Raw genomic sequence first — 18,236 nt, 5'->3', positions numbered from 1 at the left:
TGTTAGTATACAACTGTATGATGATGTTAGTATAGAACTGTATGATGATGTTAGTATACAACTGTATGATGATGTTAGTATTGAACTGTATGATGATGTTAGTATAGAACTGTATGATGATGTTAGTATAGAACTGTATGATGATGTTAGTATTGAACTGTATGATGATGTCAGTCTAGAAATGTATGAAGATGTTAGCCTAGAAATGTATGATGATGTTAGTATAGAACTGTATGATGATGTTAGTATAGAACTGTATGATGATGTTAGTATAGAACTGTATGAAGATGTTAGTCTAGAACTGTATGATGATGTTAGTATAGAACTGTATGATGATGTTAGTATAGAACTGTATGAAGATGTTAGTATAGAACTATATGATGATGTTAGTATAGAACTGTATGATGATGTTAGTATTGAACTGTATGAAGATGTTAGTATACAACTGTATGATGATGTTAGTATAGAATTGTATGATGATGTTAGTATAGAACTGTATGATGATGTTAGTATAGAACTGTATGATGATGTTAGTATAGAACTGTATGATGATGTTAGTATAGAACTGTATGAAGATGTTAGTCTAGAACTGTATGAAGATGTTAGTATAGAACTGTATGATGATGTTAGTATTGAACTGTATGATGATGTTAGTATGGAACTGTATGATGATGTTAGTATAGAACTGTATGATGATGTTAGTATTGAACTGTATGAAGATGTCAGTCTAGAAATGTATGAAGATGTTAGCCTAGAAATGTATGATGTTGTTAGTATAGAACTGTATGATGATGTTAGTATAGAACTGTATGATGATGTTAGTATTGAACTGTATGAAGATGTCAGTCTAGAAATGTATGAAGATGTTAGCCTAGAAATGTATGATGATATTAGTATAGAACTGTATGATGATGTTAGTATAGAACTGTACGATGATGTTAGCATAGAACTGTATGATGATGTTAGTATAGAACTGTATGATGATGTTAGTATAGAGCTGTATGATGATGTTAGTATACAACTGTATGATGATGTTAGTATAGAACTGTATGATGATGTTAGTATAGAACTGTATGATGATGTTAGTATAGAACTGTATGATGATGTTAGTATTGAACTGTATGAAGATGTTAGTCTAGAAATGTATGATGATGTTAGTATTGAACTGTATGATGATGTTAGTATTGAACTGTATGATGATGTTAGTATAGAACTGTATGATGATGTTAGTATAGAACTGTATGATGATGTTAGTATAGAACTATATGATGATGTTAGTATAGAACTGTATGAAGATGTTAGTATAGAACTATATGATGATGTTAGTATAGAACTGTATGATGATGTTAGTATAGAACTGTATGATGATGTTAGTATTGAACTGTATGAAGATGTTAGTCTAGAAATGTATGATGATGTTAGTATTGAACTGTATGATGATGTTAGTATAGAACTGTATGATGATGTTAGTATAGAACTGTATGATGATGTTAGTATAGAACTGTATGAAGATGTTAGTATAGAATTGTATGATGATGTTAGTATAGAACTGTATGATGATGTTAGTATTGAACTGTATGATGATGTTAGTATAGAACTGTATGATGATGTTAGTATACAACTGTATGATGATGTTAGTATAGAACTGTATGATGATGTTAGTACAGAACTGTATGATGATGTTAGTATTGAACTGTATGATGATGTTAGTATTGAACTGTATGATGATGTTAGTATAGAACTGTATGATGATGTTAGTATACAACTGTATGATGATGTTAGTATTGAACTGTATGATGATGTTAGTATAGAACTGTATGATGATGTTAGTATAGAACTGTATGATGATGTTAGTATAGAACTGTATGATGATGTTAGTATAGAACTGTATGATGATGTTAGTATAGAACTGTATGATGATGTTAGTATAGAACTGTATGATGATGTTAGTATTGAACTGTATGAAGATGTTAGTATAGAACTGTATGATGATGTTAGTATAGAACTGTATGATGATGTTAGTATAGAACTGTATGATGATGTTAGTATAGAACTGTATGATGATGTTAGTATAGAACTGTATGATGATGTTAGTATAGAACTGTATGATGATGTTAGTATAGAACTGTATGATGATGTTAGTATAGAACTGTATGATGATGCTAGTATAGAACTGTATGATGATGTCAGTCTAGAAATATATGAAGATGTTAGCCTAGAAATGTATGATGATGTTAGTATAGAACTGTATGATGATGTTAGTATAGAACTGTATGATGATGTTAGTATAGAACTGTATGATGATGCTAGTATAGAACTGTATGATGATGTTAGTATAGAACTGTATGATGATGTTAGTATAGAACTGTATGAAGATGTTAGTCTAGAACTGTATGATGATGTTAGTATTGAAGTGTATGATGATGTTAGTATGGAACTGTATGATGATGTTAGTATAGAACTGTATGATGATGTTAGTATTGAACTGTATGAAGATGTCAGTCTAGAAATGTATGAAGATGTTAGCCTAGAAATGTATGATGATGTTAGTATAGAACTGTATGATGATGTTAGTATAGAACTGTATGATGATGTTAGTATAGAACTGTATGATGATGTTAGTATAGAACTGTATGATGATGTTAGTATTGAACTGTATGAAGATGTTAGTCTAGAAATGTATGATGATGTTAGTATTGAACTGTATGATGATGTTAGTATAGAACTGTATGATGATGTTAGTATTGAAGTGTATGATGATGTTAGTATGGAACTGTATGATGATGTTAGTATACAACTGTATGAAGATGTTAGTATAGAACTGTATGATGATGTTAGTATAGAACTGTATGATGATGTTAGTATAGAACTGTATGATGATGTTAGTATAGAACTGTATGATGATGTTAGTATAGAACTGTATGATGATGTTAGTATAGAACTGTATGAAGATGTTAGTATAGAACTATATGATGATGTTAGTATAGAACTGTATGATGATGTTAGTATAGAACTGTATGATGATGTTAGAATAGAACTGTATGATGATGTTAGTATAGAACTGTATGATGATGTTAGTATTGAACTGTATGAAGATGTTAGTCTAGAAATGTATGATGATGTTAGTATTGAACTGTATGATGATGTTAGTATAGAACTGTATGATGATGTTAGTATAGAATTGTATGATGATGTTAGTATAGAACTGTATGAAGATGTTAGTATAGAACTGTATGATGATGTTAGTATAGAACTGTAAGATGATGTTAGTATATAAATGTATACAGGGATGACTAACAAATATCTTTCTACTGAAACTGCACCTGTTGGGCACTTGAAAGCTCTGCTCGGTAGCTTGAGCCTAAAGTCTCTTTGTCCAGTCGCTCCTTTTCTAAGAGTATTTCAAAATCTTTTGCCTTTTGCTCTACCAGAAGCAGTTCAGACTCTGTCCGTGCCAACCTGTAGCGAAAAACTTTAGACTTGGATGCTTGATTCTCTCATTACACATACTTCTTTAGTTTGAATCAATCATTACATGAGTTTACAAGGTGGTTTGAATCAATCATTACATGAGTTTACAAGGTGGTTTGAATCAATCATTGTATGAGTTTACAAGGTGGTTTGAATCAAGCATTATATGAGTTCACAAGGTGGTTTCAATCAATCATTACATGAGTTTACAAGGTGGTTTGAATTAATCATTACATGAGTTTACAAGGTGGTTTGAATTAATCATTTAATGAGTTTACAAGGTGGTTTGAATCAATCATTATATGAGTTTACAAGGTGGTTTGAATCAATCATTACATGAGTTTACAAGGTGGTTTGAATCAATCATTACATGAGTTTACAAGGTGGTTTGAATCAATCATTACATGAGTTTACAAGGTGGTTTGAATCAATCATTATATGAGTTTACAAGGTGGTTTGAATCAATCATTACATGAGTTTACAAGGTGGTTTGAATCAACCATTACATGAGTTTACAAGGTGGTTTGAATCAATCATTATATGAGTTTACAAGGTGGTTTGAATCAATCATTACATGAGTTTACAAGGTGGTTTGAATCAATCATTACATGAGTTTACAAGGTGGTTTGAATTAATCATTACATGAGTTTACACGGTGGTTTGAATCAATCATTACATGAGTTTACAAGGTGGTTTGAATCAATCATTATATGAGTTTACAAGGTGGTTTGAATCAATCATTATATGAGTTTACAAGGTGGTTTGAATCAATCATTACATGAGTTTACAAGGTGGTTTGAATCAATCATTACATGAGTTTACAAGGTGGTTTGAATCAATCATTACATGAGTTTACAAGGTGGTTTGAATCAATCATTATATGAGTTTACAAGGTGGTTTGAATCAATCATTATATGAGTTTACAAGGTGGTTTGAATCAATCATTACATGAGTTTACAAGGTGGTTTGAATTAATCATTACATGAGTTTACAAGGTGGTTTGAATCAATCATTATATGAGTTTAGAAGGTGGTTTGAATCAATCATTACATGAGTTTACAAGGTGGTTTGAATCAATCATTACATGAGTTTACAAGGTGGTTTGAATTAATCATTACATGAGTTTACAAGGTGGTTTGAATCAATCATTACATGAGTTTACAAGGTGGTTTGAATCAATCATTACATGAGTTTACAAGGTGGTTTGAATCAAAAGTAAATATCCACATATAGATTATCAGTGGAATTTTAATTTTTACGTATGTGAGTCACCACAATGGACATGTCGATTGGACAGACTATTAAATGTCTAATGTTTATCTATTCAACTACCTAACAATCTAGTATCTGAAGACTTCTATGTATTCTTTCATAAAGAATTACAGAGCAAGTTGAAAGTCGCTATACTTACATAACAAGTTATTTTGCAACAATTATAGGAGAAAGGTACTCAAATATCTTTTAGTGTTTATCTATATGAGCCTTTACATATTTGTACACTCAATAAAAACCAATCCATAGCCATATGTTAGGCATGCCAGCAAATAATTTCCCTTTTTAGTTGTCACTCCAAACCCCACGTAAGAAATTCAAATGTTTTTTTTTATAAACAAATATCCTATATCTGCCATTGTAAATTAAATAAGCTCAATGTTTCCTAACTTCTAAAATTCAATTAATGCACATCAATCCAAGGAAACTCGCCAATGCAATATTCCCAAGGGTGTTGAGATACACAACTCTAAATCGATGTTTAACAACTTATTCCTCTGGATTAGTCAAGTTAAGCATATTAATACTTCTAATCTCTCAATAAAAATATGGTACTACTTGCACAAAGTTCATGTTGCATCAAGTCATTATGTGTATTTAATAAAAAATGAATGGCCATAATAGTTCAGAGTTGAGAGATTTGAAAAGATGCTGGTAAACAATAAGAAAATGTTAATCAAAAAAATTATAGAATATTCTTGAGCACAAATATTACAAGTCATTGTTGCATTTATGGGTTGAACTCTACCAAGACTTGCACTGACTTAATTTGATGTGACAGTGTTGAAGGCTGACTTAATTTGATGTGACAGTGTTGAAGGCTGACTTAATTTGATGTGACAGTGTTGAAGGCTGACTTACTTTGATGTGACAGCGTTGAAGACTGACTTACTTTGATGTGACAGTGTTGAAGGCTGACTTAATTTGATGTGACAGCGTTGAAGACTGACTTACTTTGATGTGACAGTGTTGAAGGCTGACTTAATTTGATGTGACAGTGTTGAAGGCTGACTTACTTTGATGTGACAGTGTTGAAGGCTGACTTAATTTGATGTGACAGCGTTGAAGACTGACTTACTTTGATGTGACAGTGTTGAAGGCTGACTTAATTTGATGTGACAGTGTTGAAGGCTGACTTACTTTGATGTGACAGCGTTGAAGACTGACTTACTTTGATGTGACAGTGTTGAAGGCTGACTTAATTTGATGTGACAGTGTTGAAGGCTGACTTACTTTGATGTGACAGTGTTGAAGGCTGACTTAATTTGATGTGAAAGTGTTGAAGGCTGACTTACTTTGATGTGACAGTGTTGAAGGCTGACTTACTTTGATGTGACAGTGTTGAAGGCTGACTTCCTCTCCTCTAAAAGCTCACGAAAGTGTTCTACTTTCTGCGTAGCATATCTGTAAGTCAAGTAGCGTCATTCGAATAGGCAACTTTTCTCAGTTTGAATTTCATGTAACTTTTGAACAGAATTCTAGTGAGTGTAGCGAGGGTCTAGGTAATTTTACGCAGTTATTTTATAAAGGTCATCCTTTCGCTGATAGAATTGAGAGAAAATGAGCAATCATTAAATTGTAAAAACTATTGCTATGAACTGAAAAATGTATTATCAAAGGCACAGTTTAAATATCTATGTTTTGTGTATGTCTTTCATCCTACCAAGCAGTCTTATAAGATGAGAGCAAAGCAAACTGAATATCAGTCAATAAATAATTATTTAGTAATTTTTGTGCTCTTTAGCTGACATCATGGCTACTTATGGCTACTTATCCCTTTCGTGGGCAGTGCGACGTTTTTGTCGCTATGCGATACGGCTGCTAATGGGCAGTGCGACGTTTTTGTCGTTTCGGTAACGTATTTTATTATTGCCGTTTCTGGTTAGCTAAATGCCGTTTTTTGTTTACTTTTTTACCAATAGCAAGCTACGATATAGTAGTTTCAGTTAGCCTCAAAAATTGACTTCAAGGTTGAAAAAAACGATCGTTTTTAGCAGTGATTAATAAATAAACTTTCGAAAAAAATTAGAAAATTGTTCTAAATATTTTATCAACTTTTATTTTTCTTGCTTCGGTTTTAGCTTTTATTTACCAAATTTTTTGAGAGTTTGACTTTAGTTTACCGTCATGGCGACTTCTAAAAGAACCTCCCGAGATTATTCTCATAAAGCAAGTACTAGTACCGAAATTACTAAGAGATTCAAAGATGACAGTGACTTTTTAGATTTAGTAGCAAGAGATGACAGTGAATCAGGTTTGAATTGTGATTGTAATGGCTTTACATCTAGAAGTGACAGTGATGAAAAGGCTGGTAGCAGTAATGATGAGGATGTGAGTAGGAGTGATGCCAGTGCCTGGAAGAATATAACCAACATAAACAGAGATAAATCTCCTACAATTCAGCAGTTTATAGCAGTGACAGGCTCAGTATTTACTCCAGTAGATGCTCAACCAGTAGAGTATTTTGAAAAGTTTTTTGAGCCTGTCAATCCAGGAAGTACATTTTTGTGGGAGCTCTTTGTTACACGAATAAGTACATGGTGCAAAGACTGTGATGTGGGCCTTTGTAAAAGAGAATGCTTTCGAAAATATCATTCGTAAATAGACAATTATAATGAAAAGCATATATTTTTTGTTATACATTTTTATTTGTTTATAATATATATATATGCCTATGGACATATACATGTATACATATGCATCTTTAAACATAGAGATATGCACATAATAACACACAGAAAAGTGTATGAACCTTTTGGAAAAAATTGATTTTTTGGAAAATTTATTCGCCCATGGGAGTCTGATTTAGTTTTGAAAATTCGCCCACGAAAGGGTTAAGGCTATTTATGGCTATTTATGGCTACTTATGGCTACTTATGGCTATTTATGGCTATTTATGGCTACTTATGGCTACTTATGGCTATTTATGGCTACTTATGGCTATTTATTGTTACTTATGGCTATTAATGGCTACTTATGGCTACTTATGGTTACTTATGGCCACTTATGACTACTTATGGCTATTTATGGCTATTTATGGCTACTTATGGCTATTCAAAGATAAAATGACTTTGCGACTGACTGACTAAATGCAGCAGACAACAATAGATAACGACTGACTACTGACACTGTCTATTGCAATAGACAGTGACTGACTATTGCAATAGACAATGACTGACTATTGCAATAGATAACAACTGATTATTGCAATAGATAACAACTGAGTATTGCAATAGATAACAACTGATTACTGCAATAGACAACGACTGACTATTGTAATAGACAATGACTGACTATTGCAATAGACAACAACTGACTATTGCAATAGATAACAACTGATTATTGCAATAGACAACGACCGATTATTGCAATAGATAACGACTGACTATTGCAATAGATAACGACTGACTATTGCAATAGACAACGATTGACTATTGCAATAGACGACTGACTATTGCAATTGACAACAACTGAATATTGCAATAGACAACGACTGAGTATAGCAATAGATAACGACTGACTATTGCAATAGACAACGACTGAGTATTGCAATAGATAACGACTGACTATTGCAATAGATAACGACTGAATATTGCAATAGACAACGACTGAGTATTGCAATAGACAACGACTGAGTATTGCAATAGATAACGACTGACTATTGCAATAGATAACGACTGACTATTGCAATTGACGACTGACTATTGCAATTGACAACAACTGAATATTGCAATAGACAACGACTGAGTATTGCAATAGACAACAACTGAATATTGCAATAGACAACGACTGACTATTGCAAAAGACAATGGCTGACTATTACAATAGCAGCATCAAATCTTACAAAACCAGCTTTATATCAATCAGATACCAACCTGTTTGTTTTTCTCAATCTGTCATCTTTTTCATCGAGTCTGTTCATGAGATGATCACACTAGAGGCAATAACTACATTTGTGACAATACATCAATAGAAAACAGATGTCTCTTTCTAGTTTCTCGGCTTGAGATTGCTAACAAAGTAAATTCTATAATTGTTTCCGCTGCTCATATAAGCCCATATATATGCTTGGTAGCCTCTGTATGGTATCACCACATTAGACAGTTGCAACATTCATAGAAAAAAGATAAGAAGAAAGCTACACAAGCAATAGATATGAGAGAGAAATGCCTAGCCAAATACATACGCACTATTAAATAATGATATACATCAGCGTGTAAACAAAATTCTAATATAGATTTGTAAATGCATACAATCAGATATGATCAGGCTCTGAATGTGCTGAATGTGAAAGCATTCATATGCATTTAATACTATTTCATCAATTTGTTTGCCGTTTACATGTTTAGCAATATTTCATATATGCCTTGTTGGGTCTCATCTTTATGACATTTAGGTTGACTTCATCAGGTTTGATTCACAAGGCTTGTCCATTGTAGTGTATTTACGTAATTTCAACCTAGACTTATTTTCATAAATATATGAAACATGAGAGGTATGCAACGAGGAAAACTCTCTCTTAATCATACCGTGAGCTAATAGAAAATGATTGGACTCTTTGAGAGCGATACCTAAAAATATGACCACCGTCGTTCCGTAATATCTACCTTCTGCAATATCAAGCCGTACTGATAACACTGACAATGATGGTGATTTATAAAAGATGTGTATCTCAGCTATTGTTCTATACGCATTAGTTTAAATTATTATAGTTTGTATCCAAACATCTCATTACCACAGACAATATGTTGTTTATAACAAATTTGAATTAGCTTTTTGTTGTTACCTGAACAATTGCTGGAGCCGCCTGCTTGGTAGACCCCACCAACTACTATTCACAATTACTACTTTTTACCAACTCTCTAGTAGTTCTACATGACCTTTTAGCGCTATCTTACCATTCTGAAAACACGCCATTGAATGGACAATGATAAGATAGTGATATGCTGCCATCTGGTTACACTAGTCTGTTGTTTCCTATCATTCTCTAGCGCTATTATATGAGCATGCCTTTGAGCTGACATGCTGGCTTTTCACCATGATATCTTTTGGCATATGAGGCTTTCATTAAAGTATGTTACATGGACTTTACATAAAGGAGATTTACGTTATACGAGCGTTTAATGTACGTATATGTTTGCAAAATGGCTTTTTATAACTCGAGTCGCTTTCATCTATGGATATAAATCTCAATGTTTGTCTTCTGTGGGTCTTTGCTTTCCTGTCCAGCGATAACGATTAAAATAGAGCAATGAATATTCCTATCATACATGATTGTAATATGATTGTAATATCAAGTATGTAAACGAGCACACCTAACCACAAGGGCTAAGCTGTTTTATGTTATTTAGCTTAGCTACAGCATTCTTATCGCGATTAAAGCTAAATATGTACAATTTATTATAAATTAATATTACTTTTTGCGTTTGTTCTTCTTTTGAAATTTTTTTAAAAAGCCATTTTAAAATCCATTATCGGTTTTTCTTTATTTGTAATTTTCAATTGTCCCATTTCAATTTCAAATGTCCCATTACAGCGCAACTGTAATGACTCAGTTTCGATCTTCATTTCCGGGTATTGCAAAGGGCAATCACAAAAAATTGTAAAACTACAAAATATTCACATGGACAATCTCGAGTAGGAGTTGCCTCCACATTCTCTGTCGGTTCGATCAAACAATGATGATTTTCCCTGATGTATTTAATATCGATATCTCATTTTTACATTTGTGCCAGTATCAACTATTGAGAGGTACCAGTATTCATATTAAATAGGCAGGTAGTAGTATTCAATATTTTGATGGATAGCATCTGCAGCAGCTGTAATGTTTTACATAAACACACTTTTACGTACTCTTTGTTATTATCAATACAACATATTCATGATTTTTATTTTGCTTTTTTCAGTTTGTTTTAATTCTATCAGTATCAATTCACTTTTCATTGTAACCAATCATACCTTATCTAGCCATTACTTACTAGTTATTTCACATTTAAACACCTTTACAGTTCTAGTTTTTGTCCTAATTTATTTTAACTGCAAAAGACAATTTACCCATGATATGAAGTTTTCAAGTTATGATGCTAAAGTTTGTATATGTTAAATAAAAATCAATTTTCTGTGCAAAAACTTTTTTATTACTCGGGCAATGCTGGGCATTCAGCTAGTCCGCTATAAATATTAGCAAAGATTCCATTATCCTTTTATCAAAACCATTGAGACAATATATTATGCCCTGGCTGACTTCTATAAAAATAATGCTATTATTCTTAAATTATGGTAACTTTGAAAACATTAGACTCAAATTTAGAATAGGAATAGATTCATAGCTGCAGGGCTACATCATTCGATGTGAACAACTACCTCAGCCAGCGGCATATCCAAGCAGTAGAAATTTTAAAAATCATGTATGATATTTGTACACCTTCCTAGTTTCTAAAAATAATGTGTACATACATGTCTGACGTGGTCTTGCTGGGTCTTGGCCAACTCTCCAGCAAGCGTTTGAGTTCGTCTTTGGAACTCATCTGAAAGCTTATGAATCTCCATATTACCCCTGGCAGCATTCTCTGTAACAGCAATCACAGCACACCAGTGTTGTTAGTAATATCCTTACTGTAGGACCGGTCAACAGACTAGGTGAACACCGGTGTTGTTAGTCATATCCTTACCGTATGAACAGTCACCACAGAATAGGTGATCATCGGCGTTGTTACCGTACTTTGCGGACTATTAGCCGCTACCTTTTTCTGGTGATTTGAGCCATGCGGCTTATATGAGGGTGAGGCTATTCTGTGGCTTTTTCTTTCACCGCTAGGGCGCATTAACCAGAATCTCCGGTTAGCTCGCCTCTAACGGTGAAAAAAAATGAAACAACGCCTAACGGTACTGTTCTGCTAGGCACTAGGTTATAAATCGTCGGTTAACACGAAACAGTGCTGTTAAGCCCTGTTTTGTTTTAAACAACAAAGTTGCTGCTGTGTTATAAAGCACCGTCCTGAGTTCTGCGGCCTATACAAAGGTGCGGCCTATGTATTGTTTTATTATCGTTTTTTGGAAAATAAAGCAGATGCGGCTTATATAGGGATGCGGTTTATAGTCCGAAAAGTACTGTAGTCATATTCTTACTGTACGACCGGTCAACATTGACTGTTTCTCAGCTGAACAAAGATAGAAATCAAAGCTTTGCAACTAAAAGACTCATTTCAACTTATTCAATTTTAATATGGCCAAAACTTGCATTTAGAATAAACATGTACTATAGGCATGTACTATAGGCATGTACTATAGGCATGTACTATAGGCATGTACTATAGGCATGTACTATAGGCATGTACTATAGGCATGTACTATAGGCATGTACTATAGGCATGTACTATAGGCATGTACTATAGGCATGTACTATAGGCATGTACTATAGGCATGTACTATAGGCATGTACTATAGGCATGTACTATAGGCATGTACTATAGGCATGTACTATAGGCATGTACTATAAGCATGTACTATAGGCATGTACTATAGGCATGTACTATAGGCATGTACTATAGGCATGTACTATAGGCATGTACTATAGGCATGTACTATAGGCATGTACTATAGGCATGTACTTAAATGTATGTGCACTGTGATTATCATTGAGACAAGCAGCTAGACGCAGATGATGTACAGCTAGAAGAGCCTATTACCAATAGCTTTCTTGAGTTCTCCTGGAACGTCATTTCCGTTCAAATCTATTTGATCAAGTGTCTTGTTAAACTTGAATGCCTCCAACAACTTCCTGCCACCAATGAGCCCAACATTGTTCCATCGCAAATCTACAGAGGTAACGGAAACTAGTTAGGCGTTGATTTGTTCAGAATAGAGAACCTAAAGCCTTTAACATGAACAAGAATGTTATCTTCTACATGTTAGGGTGAGATACAGTCATATGACTACTTGTTAGGATGAGATACAGTCATAGGACTACATGTTAGGGTGAGATACAGTCATAGGACTACATGTTAGGATGAGATACAGTCATAGGACTACATGTTAGGGTGAGATACAGTCATAGGACTACATGTTAGGGTGAGATACACGCATAGGACTACATGTTAGGGTGAGATACAGTCATAGGACTACATGTTAGGGTGAGATACAGTCATAGGACTACATGTTAGGGTAAGATAGACTCATAAGACTACATGTTTGAGTGGGATACAGTCATAGGACTACATGTTAGGGTGAGATACACTCATAGGGCTACATGTTAGGGTGAGATACAGTCATAGGACTACATGTTAGGGTGAGATACACTCATAGGACTACATGTTAGGGTGAGATACAGTCATAGGACTTCATGTTAGGGTGAGATACACTCATAGGGCTACATGTTAGGGTGAGATACAGTCATAGGAACACATGTTAGGGTGAGATACACTCATAGGACTACATGTTAGGGTGAGATACACGCATAGGACTACATGTTAGGGTGAGATACAGTCATAGGACTACATGTTAGGGTGAGATACACTCATAGGACTACATGTTAGGGTGAGATACAGTCATAGGACTACATTTTAGGGTAGGATAGACTCATAAGACTACATGTTTGGGTAAGATACACTCATAGGACTACATGTTAGGGTGAGATACACTCATAGGACTACATGTTAGCGTGAGATACAGTCATAGGGCTTCATGTTAGGGTGAGATACAGTTATAGGACTACATGTTAGGGTGAGATACAGTCATAGGACTACATGTTAGGGTGAGATACACTCATAGGACTACATGTTTGGGTGAGATACACTCATAGGACTACATGTTAGGGTGAGACACACTCATAGGACTTCATGTTAGGGTGAGATACACTCATAGGGCTACATGTTAGGGTGAGATACAGTCATAGGAACACATGTTAGGGTGAGATACACTCATAGGACTACATGTTTGGGTGAGATACACTCATAGGACTACATGTTAGGGTGAGACACACTCATAGGACTTCATGTTAGGGTGAGATACACTCATAGGGCTACATGTTAGGGTGAGATACAGTCATAGGAACACATGTTAGGGTGAGATACACTCATAGGACTACATGTTAGGGTGAGATACAGTCATAGGACTTCATGTTAGGATGAGATACACTCATAGGACTACATGTTAGGATGAGATACACTCATAGGACTACATGTTAGGATGAGATACACTCATAGGACTACATGTTAGGATGAGATATCCTCATTGGGCTACACTCTAGAATGAGATGCGCTCATAACATTGGTTTAACAATAGCTGAGATTTTTCAAAGTAATTCACCGATAGTCCTATCAGTCAATTCATCAACAAGTCTTACCTGAAGCATTGTGAGTAGAAAGCTATTTGACCTAATGGCCCGCTTATTATTGACCTATTCACAATCTTTTCAGACAATTACACACAATTTTATGAAATTGAGAGAAACACTTCATTCACAACACTGGGTTGCTTAAACATTATTTGTCATGACCTTAAAATGATGCCTTTCATAACATAGTAAGATCTTTATATTTATATAGAATTTAATCTTCAATTCTATCATGTCCACAAAGAATGCCACACTTTTCCATTTTACGCATAATTTACCCAACAGCTTGAGAACTGTGTTACGCTTGAGTGCTGTGGCCAACTCCCCAGCTCCCTGATGTGATATTTGATTATTCCTGAGATCCAAAGTAATGAGCGATGTACTGCCTCCAACTCCTTCACAGAAGACCATAAATGGCTCCTCAAGCATACCAACATTGTTCCACTCGAGAGACAAGCTGCAACGGGCAACAGCTGTCATCAGCTCGGACAAACACATGCATGGATCTGGGTAAAAAGGCTCTAGTTTTATAAATGCATACCTTTTAGAGCGGGTGGAACTAGTGGAGCTAGCAATTCTAACAGACAACCGCTGGTCAAACGTAGACTACCAGAGTACTTAATAGAGCTAGTAATTTTAACAGAAAACTGGTAGTCAAACATAGACTACCAGAGTACCTAATAGAACTAACAAATCTAACAGACAACTGCTAGTCAAACATACACTACCAGAGTACCTAATAGAGCTAACAATTCTAACAGACAACTGCTAGTCAAACATAGACTACCAGAGTACTTAATAGAGCTAGTAATTTTAACAGAAAACTGGTAGTCAAACATAGACTACCAGAGTACCTAATAGAACTAACAAATCTAACAGACAACTGCTAGTCAAACATACACTACCAGAGTACCTAATAGAGCTAACAATTCTAACAGACAACTGCTAGTCAAACATAGACTACCAGAGTACCTAATAGAGCTGGCAATTCTGACAGACAACTGCTGGTCAAACATAGACTACCAGAGTACCTAGTAGAGCTAACAATTCTAACAGACAACTGCTAGTCAAACAGACTACCAGAGTACCTAATAGAGCTAACAATTCTAACAGACAACTGCTAGTCAAACATAGACTACCAGAGTACCTAATAGAGCTAACAATTCTAACAGACAACTGCTAGTCAAACATAGACTACCAGAGCACCTAATAGAGCTAACAATTCTAACAGATAACTGCTAGTCAAACATAGACTACCAGAGCACCTAATAGAGCTAGCAATTCTAACAGACAACTGCTGGTCAGACATAGACTACCAGAGTACCTAATAGAGCTAACAATTCTAACAGACAACTGCTAGTCAAACATAGACTACCAGAGTACCTAGTAGAGCCAACAATTCTAACAGACAACTGCTAGTCAAACATAGACTACCAGAGTACCTAATAGAGCTAACAATTCTAACAGACAACTGCTAGTCAAACATAGACTACCAGAGTACCTGATAGAGCTAACAATTCTAACAGACAACTGCTGGTCAAACATAGTCTACCAGAGTACCTAATAGAGCTAACAATTCTAACAGACAACTGCTAGTCAAACATAGACTACCAGAGTACCTAATAGAGCTAGTAATTCTAACAGACAACTGCTAGTCAAACATAGACTACCAGAGCCCCTAATAGAGCTAACAATTCTAACAGACAACTGCTAGTCAAACATAGACTACCAGAGTGCCTAATAGAGATAATTATCATACGAAGTCTGCTAATCTAAAATTCTATACTCAAAAACCCAGATAAGTTTTTCACATTTTTTTTGTCAAATTTACAAATCTCTGAATTTACAAAATGCTGACAGTCCGACGGAGCCTCAGGAACGGCAGAGTTTTGAGCAGGTGGGTGCACTAACTTCCTACCTGACCTACAGAAAATTAGCTATATGCTACGCGAGAATCGGCGCAATTTCCTTAAAAACCCATTTAGTGGGAGCAGTAGTCGAGGATAAACTATGGCATTCTGAAAATACTTGACTGAACAGACAGAGGTCTACACTTTTACTACGGGTGTTTTGCGAGTGGAATTCTATACTTTGTCTTTATAGTCAAGCTTGAGCACATTCTAAATATTTACCAAGTCTCTGAGACTGCACTTAATTTCCAACCTTGTCACAGCCACTTTTGATGTTAGGCACAGTTACCCTCGAATCGAATACTCCAGCTGCCTCTAGCCTCATACACTGACTGCCCTCGACCCCATACACTGACTGCCCTCTGACCCCATACACTGACTGCCCTCTGACCCCATACACCGACTGCCCTCTGACCCCATACACCAACTGCCCTCTGACCTCATGCGCTGACTGCTGTCTGACATCATACACTGACTGCCCTCTGACCTCATACACTGACTGCCAACTGACTCCATACACTGGCTCCCCTGACCCCATACAATGGCTGCCCTCTGACCTCATATACTGGCTACTTTTTGACCCCATACAATGGCTGCCCTCTGACCTCATACACTGGCTCCCCTGACCTCATACACTGGCTGCCAACTGACCTCATATACTGGCTCCCTTGACCTCATACACTGGCTGCCCTCTGACCTCATACACTGGCTACCTTCTGACACCACACAATGGCTGCCCTCTGATTTCATATACTGGCTACCCTCTGACTTCGTACACTAGCTGCACTCGGACTGCAGTATGTGCAGTAACGCAGTACAACATATATAATACATTTGAGTGAATTGAAAGACATTAAATATAGCATAAACTTATGACCGAATCCTCTTAACAAGTGCAGATAACTACTGAGTGTAAGAAAAAGATGCTGATTTGTGTTCATACGATTGTATAGTCACTTGTGTACATATTTTATGGTGTAATTATAAACCGCCAACTCACATGTCTCCATGTCTGTAGTTTCTTGCAATAATGAAAAGAAGATGGGTAAAACGTGTAAAACAAATATACTCCACTTTTACTTACCAGAAATAGTCATTCTACTTTCACTAGTTTCAGTCCCTTTTATTCAATCAATTTCACTTTCCTTGTAATAATAACTAGTAGACTTTGAAGATTCTTAAAGAAATGGTTTGTGTTTTTTTATTAGTTGTTGTTTTAATATTTTTTCGCTGCCTCACACTAATCTCACACTAATCTCACACTAATCTCACACTAATCTCACACTAATCTCACACTAATCTCACACTAATCTTTTTCATATCTATTATTTCAAAATCAAAATACAAAAGTTTGATGCCCCATTTAATAATATTAAGCACTGTAGAAACAAAGAATGGTAAAGAGAACTGCACTCTTATGTATTGATTTACAAAACTACTACATTTCATATGTTGAAAATTGCTTATTTTAAGACTAATACTTGGTCAAATTTTATGACGACTTTCAAGAAATTCAAATGTTGAAGTTTAACTACAGTATAAATTCACGTAATGTTACAAATAAACAGCGATCATTTCTCAAATTTTACTGATTATGGTTTGGGACAATGATGGACTACCTCTATTGATCGACTACATCTATTGATGGACTACATCTATGTATAGACTAAATATATAGATAGGCTACATCTATTGGGCTCACCTCTCGATAGTCCTGTTTTGACCAAGCAGATGTCCAAGACTTTCAACAGATTTACCTCTGATGTTGTTACCCTTTAGATTGAGCTTTCTGCATGCTACGTTGGTGGTGAGTCCACAGAGGATATTACATACAGCTGAAAAGTTGAAAAACAGTCTACAGCTAAATAATACACATTGACCAAGCTTAGGGGATAGGCTCCTTTATGAACTTGTAGTAAAGCAGTAATAGCACGGCTACCTGCAAGCTAGCATCAAGGTAAATATATCAAAGACTGTAACAGTAGCTTTGTTTAGACAACCACGTTTAGACAACCACGTTTAGACAACCACGTTTAGACAACCACGTTTAGACAACTATGTTTTTCTAAGCGTAGTCAAGTTTTTTGTACATAAAATGCAGTGAGGTCATTACAATATGAAACTATTGTCCATTTACTGGTATACCTTAGACAGACGTTTATATATCAGATTTTAGACAGATGCTTGTATAGTAGACTTTAAACACGTTTTATAGTGCAACTGAGACCTTGTCTTACAGTAAATTTTAA

The 18,236-nt window shown here is 35.2% G+C and overlaps 1 protein-coding gene across 1 annotated transcript in view; it reads right to left on the bottom strand.

The window, feature by feature from the left end:
- LOC137387077 (leucine-rich repeat-containing protein 45-like) overlaps positions 1 to 18,236 on the bottom strand; it is a 70,247-nt gene that overhangs the window by 25,178 nt on the left and 26,833 nt on the right. Inside the window, exons 5-11 of the mRNA XM_068073372.1 lie at positions 17,690 to 17,822; positions 14,356 to 14,534; positions 12,432 to 12,560; positions 11,200 to 11,312; positions 8,619 to 8,677; positions 6,070 to 6,147; positions 3,324 to 3,459 (exon numbers count right to left, since the gene is read on the bottom strand). Of these exons, the coding sequence (XP_067929473.1) occupies positions 3,324 to 3,459; positions 6,070 to 6,147; positions 8,619 to 8,677; positions 11,200 to 11,312; positions 12,432 to 12,560; positions 14,356 to 14,534; positions 17,690 to 17,822 (827 nt within the window). The remainder of the gene's footprint in view (positions 1 to 3,323; positions 3,460 to 6,069; positions 6,148 to 8,618; positions 8,678 to 11,199; positions 11,313 to 12,431; positions 12,561 to 14,355; positions 14,535 to 17,689; positions 17,823 to 18,236) is intronic.

This window comes from Watersipora subatra, chromosome 1, assembly GCF_963576615.1.
Source record: "Watersipora subatra chromosome 1, tzWatSuba1.1, whole genome shotgun sequence".
In the NCBI taxonomy this organism is placed as follows: Eukaryota; Metazoa; Bryozoa; class Gymnolaemata; order Cheilostomatida; family Watersiporidae; genus Watersipora; species Watersipora subatra.
Note: the sequence above shows the minus strand (reverse complement) of the source record. Positions and strands in the feature narration are given on the sequence as shown.